We start from the raw sequence: 19,729 nt of genomic DNA, 5'->3' as shown, positions 1-19,729 counted from the left end.
ATGCATCAAGCATATGTCTGTCTTATTTGAATAAAATCAGTTGGCCTCTCCGTCATGTCCGTTGACGTTTTAATGTCAGTGAGTGCTTTAATAAACGAACTTTGCAATTTAATCAGTTCTTTACAAAACTCGGATGTCCTCAAGTTAGATTATTTTGTTCATTCTTAAAGCTTTACATATCTAGTTTACTCACTTCTTCTTGGTTTGATGTTTCTCAAGAAAACTAAATGAATGCCAATAAACTGTAAAACTGAACTGTCTGTCAGATTTTTAATGAATGTAATAATTTGGCTAACAGTGACAGCTAACAGTCATTCAAGTAGGTTAATCCCATTGTGTTTGAGTCTGAGAGGAATGCTGCATCCCCATTATACTGGAGCGTGGGACTCTGTTGTCTGGTCCAGGGAGGCTAGGATGACCCTCAGGAATGCTATTGTTGTGTTCTCAATTCCCTTTTCCAAGCGAACCATGCTCTATCAGACTGATGGTCCTCTTTAGCAGAATGCGATATCCACGGGTACCAGGGGCAAGAGAGGGGAGAATCGCTCCATAAAAAGGCCCATATAAAAGGCTGTTCTCTCTGCTCCGTCTGTGCTGTCCTGTGTTGGAACGGCAGGAATGTGGCAGGCAGACCGGCTGGCCCTCAGACCCTTCAGCCCCTAATGAATTTTAAAAGGCCTTTTTCATTCAAAGTAGGGTGCTGACTAACAGCGTGTCGCCTGGCCAAGCACTCAGAGGGGAGAAAAGGGGAGTGAAGAGAAAAAGTAAAGGATGCCTGGAGAAGGAGGACTGGCAAAGTGAGTTAGCACCTAGATAGACTTTGGTATTGGATGTCCCTAACTGTAAGAGATAATGGCCACTCTGCATGAGAAGACACTCTGGAAGCATTCTTGACCTCGCCACGAGGGTCCAGAGAGAATAGAGAGAATGTGGGACAAAGAGCAAAGCGAAGAAGGTGAGATGAGGGTAAATAGGTTAGACATACTCTACCGAAAGACATCTGCTTACAGGGTGTTACACAGATGTTTCTGGGTCAAAATGTGTTTATTTTGTTTTGAATAAAAAGCTATCCATACCTTATGGATCATATGTTAATCCTCAAATGTTAAATAATAAATTAACTATTATAAATCATTTTTTTGGAATGCTGGATTTAATTTCACTAGCCACAAACTGAACTCAAGAAATCACATAAACAGAAACTTTCCTACAACAGTTAGGCTAAATGACCAAAAACAGATGCGAAACAACAATGTGGATATTGATCAGCCTAGGAAAAGGTTACAAAACCTTTGTAAGACTTTGTACCCCAACAAATCATTCTGAATACATTTATCCACAAACGAACAGTGTTCAAACATTGAATATTGGTCACCCTGCTGCATTTAAAGAATTATGCAACCATCCATGTAGGAGGACACAAAAGAACCCAAAAATACAGTAAGTACACTAAACAAAGTTTAGATGTAAATGATATTGAGAAATTCCATATTGGATGCCCTTTACATCATTTTTTCCAATAAATGTCCAATAAAACATGGACAGATGTACTTTAATCTTTTTAGGATTCTCTATGATTTAAGTGTTATTGGTTGAAACAAGATAAGAAAAGCACATGTGCTGATTTTTAGCAATTAAGACATAAAATGACTGAAGGGAAAAATTCTTTTGCACACAACACTGTAGATCCTCACTATTTTTTGCACTTGTGAATTTTTGCCAAGCATGTGGGGCTCAGAAGTCAGTGGAGAAATGCATAAATTTTAAGCCTAATGTACTTTAATTGGCAGTGTGTCTGTGGGGAATGTTTTAAACCATTCTTTTAGAGACCTTTGACAAAACCTATCAATCTTTTTTTCTTTAAACCAAAATGAGAATAGAGTTACATTTGAAAAAAGAATTTGCTTTCAGCATGAGCACACCTGCTGGTGTCTTCTGTCAGGAGTTTGGCTTTGACTTTAACTGTATGTATGGCAGAGATATGAGCTTAGGTTATACTTGTACATGCTGTAATAGTGCATGTACAATGATCTCATTTTAAGCACACTCATTTATTGGGATATACATATTTAAAATGACATGTCAGCAATGTTTTATAAGCAGTGAAATTTGCACTTAAAACATCGTTTTTTTGTGTATTTTATGGTGGCATCTTGAAAATAATTATGTTCAACTATGTCAATACAAAATGCAAAAGGTCCTAGATTTTACAGTTGTAAAAGTTGGAAATGATTTTATTTTAGTCTTGTCTGTATCTCATATCTCAGTCTTACCTCAGTTATTCAGTTGTGTGTATAATAACTATGTGTTGACTGCAGCCCCAAAACACCATGAACAACATGAGGCATGTGTTAGATTGTTATGTGAGTCATATTGCCACCAACCGTACTGCCTGTACAGACCTTATGACTGAACAGACGAATCCATTTTGGATGCTTCTTACATCCTTTTTTTTTTTTTTTTCCATATTTTTCTCCGAAGAGTTTTTGCGGCGCTAGTGGCTCGTATTTTTTGTACAGTAGGCAGACAGGAAGGTGGGTGAGGAGAGGGGGGAAGACATGCGGTAAAGGTCGTCGGGATTGGGAGTCGAACCTGCGATGTCCGCATCGAGGACTAAGGCCTCCAAACGTGGGGTGTGCTAACCCCCTGTGCCACCACAGCACGCCCCACATCCTTTTTTCCAATGAATATATCAGACATGATTTAATCCTTTTAACCCTCTAGGTTTCTCATGATTTTAACTGCCACTGCACTTATCTTGATTAAAACAAGATGACTGTTGCATCTGGGATTTTCAGCAATGTTAGAAATGTTTGGATGTGTTTAAAGCAAATTTCACAAATTCTTACCAATCCTAAGACCGTCCTAAGACCATCTACTGGTCTTAGGACGTAAAATCTTATAATCCATTACAATTAAAATTTACATTCCCAATCTGAGAACTAACAAAATGCTATAAATTCTACTCTGGAAATAAAAAAATATATAGTTTAAAGGTAATTACATATTGGTTTTTAGGAGACAACCTGTTCTAACTGGGGACATAAAATGTATTGGAATCATTGATACAATGATTATTGTTCAGATAGGTAAAAATGTGGCAGTGCTAATAACCAAGTTTTATTTACATGTTATTGCTGTTAGCTGAGGAGCCTCTAAAATGAGCCGAGTATTGTGGGAATATGTCTGGATGGATAGATGGATGGACAGTTTACATTTTACATGGCATCTTAAGGACTTTTGCGTGTAACTTGTTGCTTTTTCTCCTTTCAAATAAGTCTGTATTTAATTACAGCTAGAAGTGGATGAAACCTTTTGTCTCGTTCATTCTTACTTTTCATTTAAATTTGAACATGAAGTTTTTTGCAAATGTGTCAGCACATTTAGAAGATACCATACAGTTGAGTGGCGAGGCAGCGTAAACACATTTTGGGTCACATTATTTTCAGTGATGTCACAGGAAATACTTGAGTGTTGAAAGAAGGGAGTCTCATTTATTTTACAAAATTCCAAAGAAGAAGAATTCTTCAACAAGACCCATGAGATAAGAAAAAAGTATTCAAAAAATATCCATCCCACTGAAATAGACCCAGCTTTTTCACTGCACATGTGACCTTGGTGGAGGAGAGACTCGCTCAAACATTTTTCCTAAAGAAATGTTTTGATGGACTCATTTAGATGAAGTTGATAATGTTCGATGAATCACCGATTGCACAGGAAAAATGTGCAACAGTCATTGATTATTCCACTGAAATGACACACAGAGACAAACATCTTACCCACCTGGCTTCCTCTTCATTATCTGACTCAACTATGTGTTTTTCATTTTGCAGAAAACAATTGTTTTATCCCTACTAAATAAAACCAAAGGTGTTTGGCAGTTCAGAAATAGAAATGAAAAACAGCTGGATTTGTTTCGACCTGTAGTTATTATGCTGCATGCTGTGACTTTTAGAACATTTAAGAAACCATCAAAGGATTTGTGAGCACAGTTCAAAGCATAGAAGCATGCCGTGTTCTTGGAGCAATAATGCTAGTAAGTGGAGCAGTAATGAATGATATCTGTTAGTTACACCTCAGTGCACCTCAACAAGACTGTCCATACTTTTTCTTCATCTGAGATTGTCCTCATGCTTAGACACAGCTTGGAAGAAGGCTGGGTGGAGACTGTGCCTCCTTTGACAACTGAAAGAAGTGCAGCTAGTGTAAGGAACATCTTCTATGCTGCTACTATTCGGTCATTAGGAATGACCCTCAGGTTGCAAGTTTAGGGTCAAGAAAAAGGCAGCTAATATCTCTACAGACCCCACACATCCTGGACACAAACTGTTTAGACTTTACCTTCAGGTTGGGACTATTTGCAAAAACAAACTGCTACAGAGAGATTGTTGTGTCTCTGATGAACACACTAACAGGAGTTCCCACCTATTCTGCTGGGAGTCCGCAACATACATTTTTAAAAAATTAGTTTTATCACCCACCAAATTGATATACTTGTTTGAAAACAACATGTACACTGAGAGCAAAGTAAACAAAAGCCAAATTTCTTGTTTCTAGGCCAAAAAAGCTAATTCTGATTCTGGTATTTTTTACACAAAGCTCTGCCTGTGTTGTGCATAGGAAATTAAATCTGTGGATTCAAAGGGGAGAGAATGATCTCTGACCCCCGCTGCATTATCTGGGAGCACAAGCAGCATACCTGGATGACCTCATGGTTCAGTGTTTCGTGGCTGAGGAGAAGCAGAAGCAATGTTACCCAAAATCACTCTGAGCAATGGGCTGAGGTCATAGTGAGATAGGGCTTGTGGAAACACTGATGCTCACGGTAACATGGAAAGTACTCCCAGAGGAACCCCAAAAAGCAGGACAGTAAAATCTCTCATGGCGGTTCGACAGGAGAGCAGACTTATTGGGAGCTTTTTGTGTTTAGTAGAGATGATATGGAGAGAGAATGTGGATTTCCTCTAATTTTACTTCAGGTGATTCACAATAAAATACATCTTAATGTTAAGCCGGTGGCATGCCTGAACTTTCTCCTTGTAAATTTATGAAATGCAGGTGGTTCTGAAACAGGAGGAGAGGAAGAGGCATTTCTTGAGTTTGCAATTATCTTTTAGCATACCTATTTTCCCTGGTCACTGCCTTGTAAAACTTTTAACGTGCTTCCTACTAAATTACATCATGACCCGGCTCATTTAAATGATGTAATGGCAACCTGCAGGATAGAAAGTGTTTAGTTACCAGTCTCAGCAACTATCTTAAATATGTTGAAAAGTTGAACCTGTACAATTTTTTAATTATGTGAAAAATTTATCTTTTAAAAACTGAGTCTTATCATCGCATTACTCTGTACAAAAAATGGCTTGAGGTAGCGATTTCCCAATTTGGAAATATTGTCCTCAGTCTCAGTCTGAGTCATCAGACTAGGATTTCATTGAAATTTGTCTTGATTTGTAAAGTCAGAAATTCAGCAGCTTTAAAGGGCAGTGAAAAAAGTTATAACATGACATCAGTGATCTACATTAGTAGAGGGACTGGGTCCCACTTACCTGACTCACCTGTGATGTTGGTGATGTGTTAAGGCAGGGCAGCATTTACAGTATATAGTGCTCCAATACGGTTAGTTCAGCTACAGTGTTCTGACAACACAGTCAGTCCAAATATCCAAATCAGTCTGTCCTTCGCTGTGGAACATCATTGTAAATGGTGGAAAAAACGTAAGCTTTGGCTTAAGATATGTAAAAAAATAAATAAATAAATAAAACAAATCAGATCTTTAGCACAGTTGCCATAAGCACATATGCTAACTGTGCAAGCAAACAAAAATACATGTTTAATAACTGGCAACTGAAGACTCACTGGGTGTGTGGCTATCATAAAATAACAAATCACCTCAATACTAAGCATTTGAAAGTGGCTTGATTATAAGACCGTGACCTGATCAGGATAGTTCTACCTGGAAGAGCTCAATTTCGTTTTATTTACAAGGTATCCTTTTCTTTAAATATTTGTTTTGTTTCAGACTGAAGTGATGAAAGAGGCTCTAAAAGATCTAAATTTGAACATAGTGGAAATGACGGATGAGAATGCAACGCTGGATGGAGGAGACGTTCTGTTTACAGGTAGGTTTCAGTTGCAATCTGACTACTCAGCGATTTTCACCTGAGGCTTTTCTTCTGTGCTTAACTTTGCCTAATTATGGTTGACTCATAAGTCATCAAGGTATGTTGTAATCTAATTACTGCAAATATAAACTTGATCCAATAAAAGCACATCCTATCCCTTTGATTTAGGGAAGATTATGGTGAAAAAAAAAGGTCTATGAAAAATGTTTTAAAAGTGACTTGCTCAGCTGTTATTGCTTGAAATATTTTAGGACAGTATGATGAATAAATACTTTCCTGTAGGATATATCATTTGACTTACGCATATCACTTATAGTGCACCTTACTGTTAGTTAACATTCTGGTGTTTCATTATTTTTAGAGTAAGATACACTAAATTAAGAAGAGGACATTTGGATTTTATTCATGTTCACTTTAGTACACAATAACTCAGATGACCATTGCTTTTCATGTTGTCAGCAAATATATTTCACTTTATTTAAAATGTATGCCTTTAGTTACATTTTTCAACAAGACACCTGCAGAGAAAATATACATCACTTTGAGCTCAAGGTAAGAAAGTAAATGTATAAGTGGCAACTAAATGGGAAATTGCAGAGATGGATGAAATAAAAGAGCTCCTATATTCCATATGCGAGCAGATGAGTCAGTGCCTTTGAGCATGTCTCTGTGTTTTTGGATTCTCTAGCAAAACATTCCTATGTGTGACCTCCATGTCCTCATGCCCATGTACACACACCGGAGTTTCATCTTTAGTAAAACTGTTGTGCACCATCCTGCGGATCACTTCAACTCACCACAACTGTTAAATGTGTTAGGCAGCAGCCAACAAAACCAATGAACACACTCAAATCAGAAACATGGTGGTCTACATTACACTCAGAACATTGTGTTACACTCCGTGGCAATGTAAAATGTGGGTCAGTGGCGTCTTCACTGCATGAGCCAGATGGAAAAAGTACAGTACACCTAATTGAGTTCCTAGACATTGGCTCTGTGGTGTCTTTCTTTTCAGATGAAATCGGTTTCACATGGTAGGGTAAGAAACATTTCCTGCTGGCAGGGCCCAGACTAATGGCTCATATTGTAAAGGCTCAGCAGCAACATAAGGAACCCGTCCCTGAGCTCAGTGTGCGGCTGCATTCTTGCCGAGAGATTCAAGGATTTCTTTATATATATTTCCCACTATGTCTCCACCGTTCATGCTGAATGTAGTTAAAATTAAACTGATAAAACTACCTGATTTGTTGACTATTTCTGCTGACTTTGCAAAATTCTAATTTTGAGATGTTTTTTTGTCCAGGTCGAGAATTCTTTGTTGGTCTTTCTAAACGGACAAATCAGAGAGGAGCGGAGATCCTAGCTGATGCATTTAAGGTGAGTTTATGTTGTATATCCATTAAAACATTTAGAATACCTTATTATTCATTACTGGGGCACAAAGCCAACATGAGTTGAGACACAACCATGTACACACACACATCCTGGGGCAACCTAAAGTCATCATTTACCCTTAAGTGTATGTGCTTTACACTGTGGGATTAAACTGAATCACCAGGAGAAAACTTACCGGTACATGCATCTGAACCAACTTCATTGTTGGCCCCTTAGGAGCCAGATGTATTTAAATAAACAGAATACTGTAGGTGAGGAGCTCCATTACATTACATCCCTGGCTTGCTTGTAAATTGATGTTTTAAAATCCTGAAGGAAAAAGTGAAGTTTCAGAGTGAAGCTTTAAACCTTAACTTGATTGGTTGGTGAATGTAAAAATGTCTGTTTTCAGTTAGGTAGCATTGTGCAAAGTCTAAGATATTTTATTTGCTGTTGTTGCTGCTCAGCATCATTGAAGCGGATGTTATTGATTGACACATCTGTAAAGAGTCCCTGTGATAATTATCTTTTAATGCTTTGGATGAAGCCTTAGCTGGCTTCAAAGCATTTTTAATCAACATTTGATGCAAACTTTTGCCAGTTATGTCCTCGGTGATTAATAAAGCAGACAATAAAAAAAGATTTTAAAAGCTGATGTGAAGGAGTAAACCTTGCATTAATTACCTTATGAACAATTTCCTCTTTTGTCATTATTATAAATCATCTTGTTTACTCTTGGCTGATGTGTTGCTAAACTGTTTAAGTGTGCCACCTAAGCAGATGTTTCTCACTAGGCGCTGATGATTCATATTTGTAATTTGAACCTATAACTTGGGTTCAAATAATCCCTTCATAAGCAAGTGCAACCTGTGTCAAAATTATGCTTTTGACTATAACATAAAGAGTCATCCAATATGGCTCTTTATGTGATATTGCATAACACATGCAATCGTTCCAGCATAAGCACGATTGCGTGTGTAGGCTGGTACGTATCTCCAGTAGTCATTGGGTGAGAGGTAAGGTTCACTCTGGGCAGGATGTGGACAATTTAGAGACTGGCTGCTGTGGGAAGCCAGAGTAGCCTGAGAGAACATGCAAACTTCATACAGAAAGACCCCAGGCTGGAATTTGAACCTGTAGCTTCTTGCTCCAAGGCAACATTGCTAACAGCTGCATCACTGTGAAGCCCCATATAAAGAGCCCATGTTTCTAAGTATTTAAGGTAATAATTATCTAACCTCTTGGAGTTATCTGCATAACTTAATGATAGAGTGGCTCAACATATAAAACAAATATAACATTTATTCTCTTTTTCAATGCATGGCATACTTGAGCATCTTAGTAACTTCAAGACATCTAAAATATATTACTGCACAAAACGTGGGGCCATTCACTGAGTTGTAGAGTCTGATTTGATGGGTCAAACATCTGTTTGTGGTAAGTAAAGGAGCAACACCTATTGGCATGATTTTTCCTGTTTTGTAGAAGTTTGGTCTCAGTCTTTTCAATGAGTGTTTGCACAGAATAACTTCAGTTCATTTTTGTTTGGCTTGATCATACCATGCTCACCAAAACCTGCATCTAGCAGTTATAAAAATATGCCAAAAAGTTTTGCAACAGCAAGATTTATTTCAAGCAGGATTAAAGGCATGCCGCCTTCAAAAAGAGTCAGAGTGACTGATCTAATCCATCTCCTTTGCTGCCGGTATAAATTAGAGATACTTTCTGCTGCGATCTTTTGTTCATCACATTTGGCCTCTCTCCGAGAAGGTGTAGCAAAGCCGAGAAGCACGCTGACAGGCAGATTCAGCGCTGGGTCATAATGTCAAGAGTTCAGCACATTACGGTAACTTGAACTGCCTTATTCTCCCCTTGTCCCATCTGTATCTGATTTGAGAACCTCATTACAGATTCCTCTGTGTTTTCTGTTATCTTTGATAAGATGGGACTAAATGATGCGTTCCTGGCAAATAACAAAAGGAAAAATTACTTAGCCATCAATTATTGTTTTTTCCACTTTTTATCTGATTGCTCCATCCTATCACTGTTGGTTTTTCCTTTAATTATCAAATGAAGGATCATTCTGTTTCCAGGTTTGTTTAGTGCTACACAACTGCATGCAGATGTGAGGGCTCTTTGCTTTAAGGTTCTTACAGATGTTGGGATAATGGTGTTGCTGATGGAATCAATTAGTTTGGGAAGTAGTGCAGAGGTTAAATTATATTTTCTTCTATTTCCATGTTGTAAAAGTGTTGATTTCTTATTTGGGGTATCTAGCAAGGAACTGTCGGACTTTCTTCTAAGCAGTAAATAGACTCTTTTAGTTCAAAGTATGAAAGTATCTCAGTCCAGATGAAAAGTAACAGTTTCTGCTTCTTTATCACATTTATCTTGATAAGAGAAGAAGAATGGCTTCCATTTCTAATTTCACACAGACACTTCCTGTTTGTGGATAAGGAATGGAGAAAGAACATCCTGTAATTTCCATTGGTTCCCAGTTGAACCCATAAGCACACTCAAGAAAAATTGTTCAGGAGTATATCATACATGGCTTTTTTTGGCATGATGGAGTACAAAGTGCCATACTTCAGTTTGTTTGTAGCGATAAATAGAAGTATTGTGCTTAATTTGAACTAACAATGTGTTACAATGTGGTCACAGGAACCTTTCACAATGGAGTCTATCAGGAAAACAAAATGTTTGTAAGTTTGTGTAAAATCTGCTAATTAAAAGAACAAAAAAATATTATATCTATGACTTCAGATATTTACAAAATATTTCCTGCATTCAGCAACTTCTGGAATATTTAAAAATATTCCAGAAGTGTACTTTCAACATTCAAAAGAAAATTTCCATCATGGTTTGTCAGGATGTTGCTTCTAAAATAAAGTTGATGTTGGAAATACAATGTTTTCACAGGCTATGCAGTAAATTTTATAAGCACAGGTCACTTTTTAGCTGGCGTTTGAGCCTATCCGTCCAAGATCAACGGATGAAGCCTTAAGTTAAGCATGAATCTGTAGGTTCTAAAATCGTGCCTCTAAAATAATTCTGTTATAGACGGGATGTATTCAAAGTTGTTGATTTCAATACATGCTGCGAAAGACTTTGAGAGATTTTAATTCCAAAAAAGTTTATATTCAACATTATCTTGTAAAAACTTAATAGAAGCGTTGTGCGCTGATTCAGGTTTCTGTTCAGATGTTTCATTTTCTCTCTTTTCACAATATTGAATTCAGCATTCTGTTCATCCGCAAGTCTAAGTTAGGGAACTATTTGTATTACTGCTGTTTGGTTAAACATGTTCTTCTGCCAGTTTTGTATCCACTGATTAAAGATATGGGGGAAAAAAACAAACAAGAAAGAACCACAGTGGAATAATTTTAGACAGAAAATAAAATATCTAAATCCAAATTTAAGTACATGTGCTCAATGTGGAGTCTAAAGAAATAGTTGTTTATGCTATAATCACAGATTTCACTGCTGGCACCCTTTATAATTATAAAACAAACGTAAACAGTACTATTCATTGTAATTCCTGTGTTCCATTCCCACCTGTTCTGATGTTTTCTTTCACAAAAAAAGACAGTTTACCGCCTTCATTCTTTACTCACAGACTTGAGTAGTTTTTACCTTCAAACACGCTAGATAGATGGAAATAAACTGTTTTCAGTTTCCACTGTGAAAATACAATTTTATGTAACTTTTGTTTTTGTAACAATAGTAATAACAGCATTTGGCAAGCAGACTTCCTGCAGCCAGAGAAAGTGGCTTAAATCAGGTTCTTACAAGTCCTGTGTAATCTTCCCGTGAGCCTGAGGCTCAGTGACATCACCTCTCAGACACTTCTGCTGTTTCCACCCCTAAATGGTGTTACTTTATTATAAATGGGCCCTCTCGAGAGCCCTAAACACTGTTATTATTTTTATTATTATAGTGGAATCAGATGTACTCACCTTGATTTCTTCCAAGGCTTTAATTTTTAAACTCTATTACGATAATTATTTTTTTGTAAAATGCCTTTGTCAAATGTTCTCAACCCTATACAGCCAAGGTTATTTTACCAGGATTACATTGTTGGTGAAAATGTTAGACAGCAGGTGGAAAGGCACACTTCTGAAAAGTATTTTCACATCACTGGTTCTGTTTGACTCTGGAATGCGTAGAGACTACTGAAATCATTTCCATCCTGTATGCATCCTGTGCTCTTGGGACTTATTTTATTTAGCTCCTATAATTGGATTGTGTTTCACAGGACTATGCTGTTTCCACTGTGCCTGTGCTGGAGGGGCTGCACCTGAAGAGCTTCTGCAGCATGGGAGGACCAGGACTTATCATCATCGGCTCCAGTGAACCAGCTCAGAAGGCTCTTAAAGTAGGCAGCTGCTTATTCTACAACGTTGGTCTTGACACAAGTTGACAGATTGAACTTCTTTATAACTTTATACCTTGATGGCACCCTCTTACTGCAACCATATAAAAAAGCATTGTCCCTTTAATCCTTCTGCATTAATTCATATTCTCTGCTAATTTGCAGGGAATGCCTCTGGCATTTGCTCTCCAGCTTTAATTACAAAGGTTTTGTTCTCCTATTACACAGCTTGAGCTCATTACTGCATGAAAGGCTTCTAAATGGAAATTCACAGGATGTTGGGCGTCCAGACAAGAGACAGCTTACAGCCTGACAGAGACAGATTGGTGGGTTACACCAAGAGAGTACTAAATCTCAGCACATCCCGGCTCGAGAACTATCCCAAAAATTCACAACCATCTGCAAGTCAGTTGTTTGTTCATGCTACACTGAAGTGAAGCTCACACACACATACGCACACCCACCCCCACACGCCTACACACGTTGATTCTCTAATTCTATAAGTCCAAAAACATACACTAGATCATACAGTACACTCTTGGCGTTCTCCTGTCTGGTGTGACAGCTCCTCTCCGCCGTTGCTTTCAGAGTCAGAACTCCCCCTACAGGTCAAGCACATAATTTTTATTGTGTAAAATACTGGTTTGGTGTATCTCTGCCAAAGTGTACACAACAATAGAAGAATCCGTGAATAAGTACATGAGATAATTACATTTATTTTCCAGCTCCAACTCATTAAGACTTCTGGCTGTTTGATCACCCGCAGTAATTAGCTGCTGGAATGAGGAGTGGCCTTTAGCGATATTTAATAACAGAGGGTTCGCTTGCTAATTATGGCTTACGTCACCCTCTCTTGCAGCAATTAGCTTCTGTTTTAAAGGACTTTCAGCACCCCAGCATCTGCAGTTAGGCGATATTATGTCTGTGAGGAGAGGGTGCTCTTATGAATGCAGCTTTAATGAATTCGGACTGCTTGTTTTGGATATGGATGCTGGTCTCATGACAATACAGGTCTTCCTCTGCATACTTATGAAACAAACCTGAAGCTCAATGGATTCAGTTTTTTCTATAGACAAAGAAAATGTTAAATGGAAATTTTATGGAAAGTTCCACTTAAACCTTTTCACATTTTGTGCCTTTTTAAGCACAAACTATGGTGATTTTTTACTGGAATTTTATGTCACAGATCTACTCAGAGTGTTGCATGTGAAGTGTAAGAAGAAGAGTTGTTTCTAAAATGGTTTCTTCTTTCCAAGATCAATTGGATTTGATGGACAACATTTTGCATTGCAATTTTTAACACTTGCTCTACATCAGTGGTTCCCAAAGTGTGGGGCGCGCCCCCTGGGGGGGCGCAGTGACATTGCAGGAGGGGCACGGGAAGCGGTATGGATAACAAAAAAAAAAAAAAAAACATCTTTACAGTGAAACACTTTTGTGTTTCACTGTAAAGATGGTTTGTAGTGTGTTTTGTTGCAACCTGAAGTGTGAAATAAACTTCAGTGGAGTTTGAAAACAAAATATGTGTATAGATTTATGTCTGGTTGAACAATGTGTGTGCCCAGTTGATTTTTTTTGTTTCTGTTTTGGGGGGGATTTTATTGTAATCCATAGGGGGGTGCAGAAAATCTTTGGGAACCACTGGGGGGGCCCAGAAGAAAATCTTTGGGAACCACTGCTCTAAATTAGTAGTTAGATTTAGTTCTGGACTTTGACTGCGCTGTCCTGTTGTCCTGCCAGGAGATGTGGTTCAACCGTAGTCCCACATTTTTTCAGCCTCTATCCAGCTGCCTTCTGTGTTTATTTGGCTCCATCCATTTCCCATCAATGCTGACAGCTTCCGTGTGTTGTCGGTTCATTTTTGTGTGATGGGTTGAACAGCACTTTGTGTTATAGGCAGGGTTACAATCTAACCCTGCTTTGAATATTCCCACATGTGTTGTGTTCCTCTGTCTGCACGCTGCTGTTTTTCACTTTATAGATTTCCCCCCCCTTGTTTTATGCTTTTCTTCCACGAAAGATTAAGGGAATTAAATTTATCCCTCATAATGTTTAAATATCTATTATAGGATTTTTCAAAATAATTTTTAAAGAACCACCATTTTATTTAACTAAAAAAACATGTAAAACATGGTTTTTTTTTTACACATTTTATTATTTAGGATGTTTATTTGTAGAAAATTATGTAAAGTTTCCAGTTTCAATAGGCAGCAATAAACTACTATTTTAATTTCATTCTGTTGTGGAAATTCCCTGCAGTTATTTTATAAAAAACACAAAAACCTATAAAACACAAAAACCTGCATTTTTTATATTTATCTTTAAAAACATTAGTTACTTCTTTATCATTTTTAGTCAAAACTATTAAGAACCAGTGAGTTATGTCCAAAGAGCCTCTTAAGCCACATGTGGCAGATCTCGGGTCTAGTGTATAAAATCCCTGAAATTTGTTCCTGAAATGGGAAAGAAATGTGATAACGTTCATGGGGCATGAATACTTTTGATAAAACACTGTTGTTTTCTGATGCTTAAATAAGCTGATGGCTTTGCTTTTTCCTATGCAACGGGACTCAGAACTGTGGATCTGTGTTTAGCTCTCATAGGAATGGGAGTACACACTGATTTTACTGATTTCGTCATCTATCTGCGGCCGTCAATTCCCAGCTTCACCCAGAAAGTCATCATCCTAAATACAGCCCCTGTCACAAGCCTCAGCTCCCACTCCCTGTAATCACACATACACACTAACCACACCCTACAGCAGACTGCCGGCAGGTTTGACATCATCAGTCACCACTTCACATAGCCCTGCTTGATTTATGAGGTCATCCCTTCCCACTGGTCAGCATCTGATCTCTGCCTCAAGGATGCTAACATGCTTCAGTTTTCAAAGATGATGAGTTGACCACACACTAAAGGTCAGATTGAGTAATTTTTCCATATTTTGTCAACATGACTATAGATTTTTTGTTCCCCTCTGTATTTTCTGGAAACAATATATATATATACTTACTGTATATATATATTAAGTTTTAATATTTCTTTTTACTGTTTTATAAGGCCAAGATGTTAATCTGTAAAAGTAGGTACTTTTACACAGATTAGAAAAATCATCTTGCATTTAGGCAATATAACTATAGTTTCACCACAGCTCCATATAACTGTAGCATTTACCAGAAAGAGAGTAACTAACTGTGTTCTTCAGTAAGACAAGTCTGGCATTTTTCCTCAGGATTTTGTTGGAACCGTAAGCAGAATTTACTTCATGTGTTGCTGTTGCTTAGTGAAAAGGAGAGTTGTAAAACTTTTAAAGGCACCATGGGAAGTTTTAGAAATATTCATACCGGGGTTCAAAATGCAGATTATGCTGATTATCACAGTGGAGGGCATCAGATCCAGTAAATTGTGAGACTCCTTGTTATCTGCTTGCCAGTTCTTTGCCCAGTAGGGATTTAATTACTTTCCTGTAAATATTTAGATTTACCACCTTTGACTGGGCACTTTATGCTGCCCCGGTAACCACTCTCTGTATTAACTGGATCTAAGCCAGTGTCCAGGCAAGAGTCAATGTTTATTTGCATGAGACTTAGACTACCATTTGCAGCTAGGATGACTATATTGAACTTCAGGCCCAAGGTTTTACTTCATAATTTTTGCCTGGGATTCAGTCAACTTCTAAATTATTTGAGTGTAAAATTAAGAAGATTAATAAGGTTATGCTATTTGGAAAATAATGTGATGTTTGGTGGAATCAAGGTTTAGTGCTGTGATTTTAATCCCCCTTTATAAGAGGAAGCACACCCACTCATGACCTGAGTATTTACCTGGTATGGTTGCACATATAGAGATATTGTCACTCACACTGCCTATACTTAGCAATTTGGAAATTATTTTAGCACCATCAGTTCATTACAGGGTCATAAGTTGCCAGCTTTTAATTCTGTTATATGCATGGAATTATTAGTTGCACATAATAACTAATATGACTAGCAAAATTGACCTTTTGCTAGTCCATTTCATAAATATTAGATTCCTTATTATTAGTTTTGAGCATTTTTGCCCCCCAAATTTTCACTTTAATAAAACATTTATTAAAATTTAACTAAACCCTGTGAGTAAGTAAAGTGGGCGGAGCCAAGAGACTGAGGGACACTGTCAAGTGTGGGGATGAGTGCAGGGGGTTAAGCAGGACTGTTGCCAATGTAACAACTTTGTTGATATATTTAGCAACTATTCAGACCCCTTTGAAATTTGTTTTCTCTTTTTTTTTTCAAAAAGGCAACTTTTTTGTGTTATTGAAGACGTACAAAGCACCAAACACTACCTGTCTGGACTGTGTCAGAAGTGAGTACTGCTGTCAGTCCTTCCTACTTCCTAATCACTGCAGTGAGTCTCAAGCCGCCTGCAGTCAGAACAGAGGAGACCCATTCTACTCCGTGTACACATTGCAAATTAATTGCACATGTAGATAACTGAAAAACACTATCAATTAATGCACACCACAATCGCTTTTCCAACTCCATCTCAGGACTGCGACATAGACATCAACCAAGCTGTGCCATTGTAAGAAATAAGAGAATTCAACTGCAGTAACTACTTTTCAGCCCAATAAGACAGCAATAGCATGTTTTTAGACCAAATATTGGAGAATTAAACAAATTTACATAAAAATAACAATTTGCACAAAAGCATAAAGATGGCACTCTTATGGACCAATTTAGACAACTTTTCTAAAAAAAAAAAAGTATTTGGAGTTTAGTTCTTTTAGAGTAGTGACAATTTGTCTTAAGCCTTCTCTTTAAAAGTGTTATTTATTACTCTCTAATCACAGTTTTTTTTCTTAATATTATTGATACAACGGATCCACTTCCTGCGAGCTGTCTAGGTTCTCCTATGACGATAATAAATAAATAAATATATATATACTTTATACATATGTGTGTGCATGCGTGCGTGTGTGTGTGTGTCAGTAGAAAATTATATTAAAACTTGACCAAATGAAAACTTTGTGCTTGAAAATTTTCACCAGAAAAAAATCTATTGCTCCTTTCAAAAACACTTGGCTGAGTTCAAAGAATTCCCAAAAATCACAGTCAAAATATGAGAAGGCAGGCTAGTGCAAGCTGCTAAAATGTCATGTGCCACTATTTAAAATGCAAATCAGTAGCGAGTATGGCCCCCACATGTTTGTAGAGATCCAAATGTTTCTGTTGCAACGTCACGTGCTTCCAAGGTGCACAGAGATGGACAAAGAAAAAAAATATCTCTTGAAGAAAAGAGATATTCATCCACAGATGTTCTGCTCATAAACCTGCTTTACTTCTAGTCATAACATCCTCAACACTGACTTTTTCTCAGCAATATGACCATCTTCTTTTCCTGGCCCCCACTTCTTAGCCTCTCATCCCACCTTAAGCTCCTTCTGATTACATAAAAACATGACATCTGCTGAGAAGGAATGTCTGTCTGCTCCTGTGTTCTCCATTAAGCCCCCCCCAACCCCCTCAGTCACCCACAGCGGTTTGGCGAGTCAAAGGATGCTGAGCTACTTTTGGGATTGTGGGCTCGATCCTGAGTCAAGGAATCTGAGTGGAAGTCTGTTTTGTGTTTGTGTTTCTATCCACTGTGTGGACTCTCATATTTACATCAAAATGTATGTTTCCTCATCAGATTATGCAGCAAATGAGCGACCATCGCTATGACAAGCTGACGGTGCCAGATGACATTGCTGCCAACTGTGTCTACATGAATCTTCCCAACAAAGGACACGTGCTTCTTCACTGCACAGCGGAGGAGTATCCAGAGAGTGTGAAGGTAATATTCATCTCAAATCCCATACTTACTTTCTCTCAAATGCACAATTACACTGTCATCAAGGATGCTAACGGTAACACCTGCGGTAGGAAGGACCACCATCAGGACAGCCAGATTGGCTTGGCGGCTTAGATTTAAGGAGAGGCTGTCTATGTTGCACTTCATCCTCCCCAGAACTCTGAAAAAAACAATTGGCAAGAGAGAGAACCCCTGCATGAGCTACATAGTTATTTTCCTCTGACCACAGTGGGCTTTTTTAAACAAAAGAAGCTGCAATTTTCAATGAATTGAACTGTTGTGGACCAGGTTCGGACAAGTCTAAAACCAAGGAACACCAAAGCGTTTTATCTTCTCCATCAAAACTTGAGTCGTTCATTGAGGCGGGTCCAAATGGATGTTTTCAGTGACAATGAATCAAATATAATTTTATACACAAAAGAGTTTAGTTATAGCGATTACATTGAAAGTCTCCAAACCTTTACATCTTCGTTGAGAGGTGCAAGTTTTTATCATGCCTGTCCTATCCATTCATATACATCCCTTTGTGATGGTCATCATTATGGGTGAGTCCAGAGGAGTCCGAAGGAGTGGCACTTTTTGGAAATATGGCTCTCACCCAGGGCAGCATAGATAGCTCTGCAGAGATCAATAGTCTTCTCAGTCGCTCCCTGGGCAAGTTTTTTATTGCTTTTTTGCAGCCCAGCTCTTACTTAAAATGATTTTTATTCCATTTTGAAGGTCTTTCAGCTGTGTTTGAAATCCTAAATATTTAAACTAAAACCTTAACTTGACTACTCTAAGCTGAAAATTAATTAATTGTTGTTTCAGACAGGTACCAAGCTATAGATGATAAACTGTTAAAAGAGTACATTGTGAGAAAATATTTTTCTTGATAACTTTAAGAAAATGCCACATCAAAAATTATTTTAACCCCCCCAATAATTGGACTTTATTGAATGGTACAATTCCAAAGTTTAAATTTAAACCTTTTATTCTCAAATGTCTGCACAGTACTATTATGTAAACATGTATAAATAACACTGACCATTTTCAAGTATTTTTATTGTTGAATAATCCATCCATCCATCCATCCATCCATCCATCCACCCACCAATCCATCCATCCATCCATCCATCCATCCATCCATTCATCCATCCATCCATCCATCCATCCATCCATACATACATACATACATACATACATAAAACACCTTTCATTTGATTTTCTAGATTGAAGTGAACCAAATTGATTTTGTTACCCAGGTAGTCCTTGTGATTTGTGAGCCTCTTCTTCACGAGAAACACCATTTATACCAAGCTTACCAATGACCAGAGGAGTGCCATTAAAAAAAAATCTTTAAAATTGTTTTCTTTTATTGAATCACCCTTTGTGATTAAAATTTAATCACAAACTTAAGAAAATATGTTTGCACAGTCACTTGTCTAGAAACATACACGGCTAAATGTTCCCCACAAATATACAGTACAGTAGCATTAAAGTCTCAAACGGCTTAGATTTAAGGAAAATTGTGTCTCTGACCCATGACATGTATATTCCATGTGGCTGCTTGACATGAATTATGTGTTATTTTCTCCATTTGTCTGCTGGGTCAGGGAAGACTGAGCAGTAGCTGTGTTATTTTGATTCTTTGGGGTGACTCCAAATCACAACAAGTCATAATGGTTCTCACAAGATTAAACTTGGCAACACACAGTCTGCAGAGACAGTGTTCAAACCTCAAAATGTACTCTGTGGTTAAAGGCCCAATCCTTGCCAGCTATTTTTAGAAGGAGGAATTCACAAAATGATGTGTCTTTGGACCTAAATCTGCAAAGAAGTTTCTGTTTTTTTCCAGGAAGAATTGCTGATGGAATTTAGCTTGAGCATGATAAAAATCTATTTGTGTATATAATGCTGCTTGCTTTGGGAGTACCTTTTAACAGTCTATTTGGATAGGTTTGTGAAGAATGTACAGTGCCTTGCAAAAGTATTCCTCCAGAACCTTTTTGCCATCAGCCTCAAACTCCAATAAATTTTACAGCGA

The 19,729-nt window shown here is 37.7% G+C and overlaps 1 protein-coding gene across 2 annotated transcripts in view; it reads left to right on the top strand.

Moving 5' to 3' along the window:
* ddah1 (dimethylarginine dimethylaminohydrolase 1) overlaps window positions 1-19,729 on the top strand; it is a 70,572-nt gene that overhangs the window by 43,409 nt on the left and 7,434 nt on the right. For both annotated transcript variants that reach the window (XM_028026714.1, XM_028026715.1), the window contains exons 3-6: window positions 6,023-6,122; window positions 7,429-7,502; window positions 11,755-11,874; window positions 17,542-17,685. In XM_028026714.1, coding sequence (XP_027882515.1) covers window positions 6,023-6,122; window positions 7,429-7,502; window positions 11,755-11,874; window positions 17,542-17,685 — 438 coding nt within the window. The remainder of the gene's footprint in view (window positions 1-6,022; window positions 6,123-7,428; window positions 7,503-11,754; window positions 11,875-17,541; window positions 17,686-19,729) is intronic.

This window comes from Xiphophorus couchianus, chromosome 9, assembly GCF_001444195.1.
Source record: "Xiphophorus couchianus chromosome 9, X_couchianus-1.0, whole genome shotgun sequence".
Taxonomy (NCBI): Eukaryota; Metazoa; Chordata; class Actinopteri; order Cyprinodontiformes; family Poeciliidae; genus Xiphophorus; species Xiphophorus couchianus.
The sequence above is the reverse complement of the archived record's forward strand: the minus strand, read 5'-3'. Positions and strand labels throughout refer to the sequence as shown.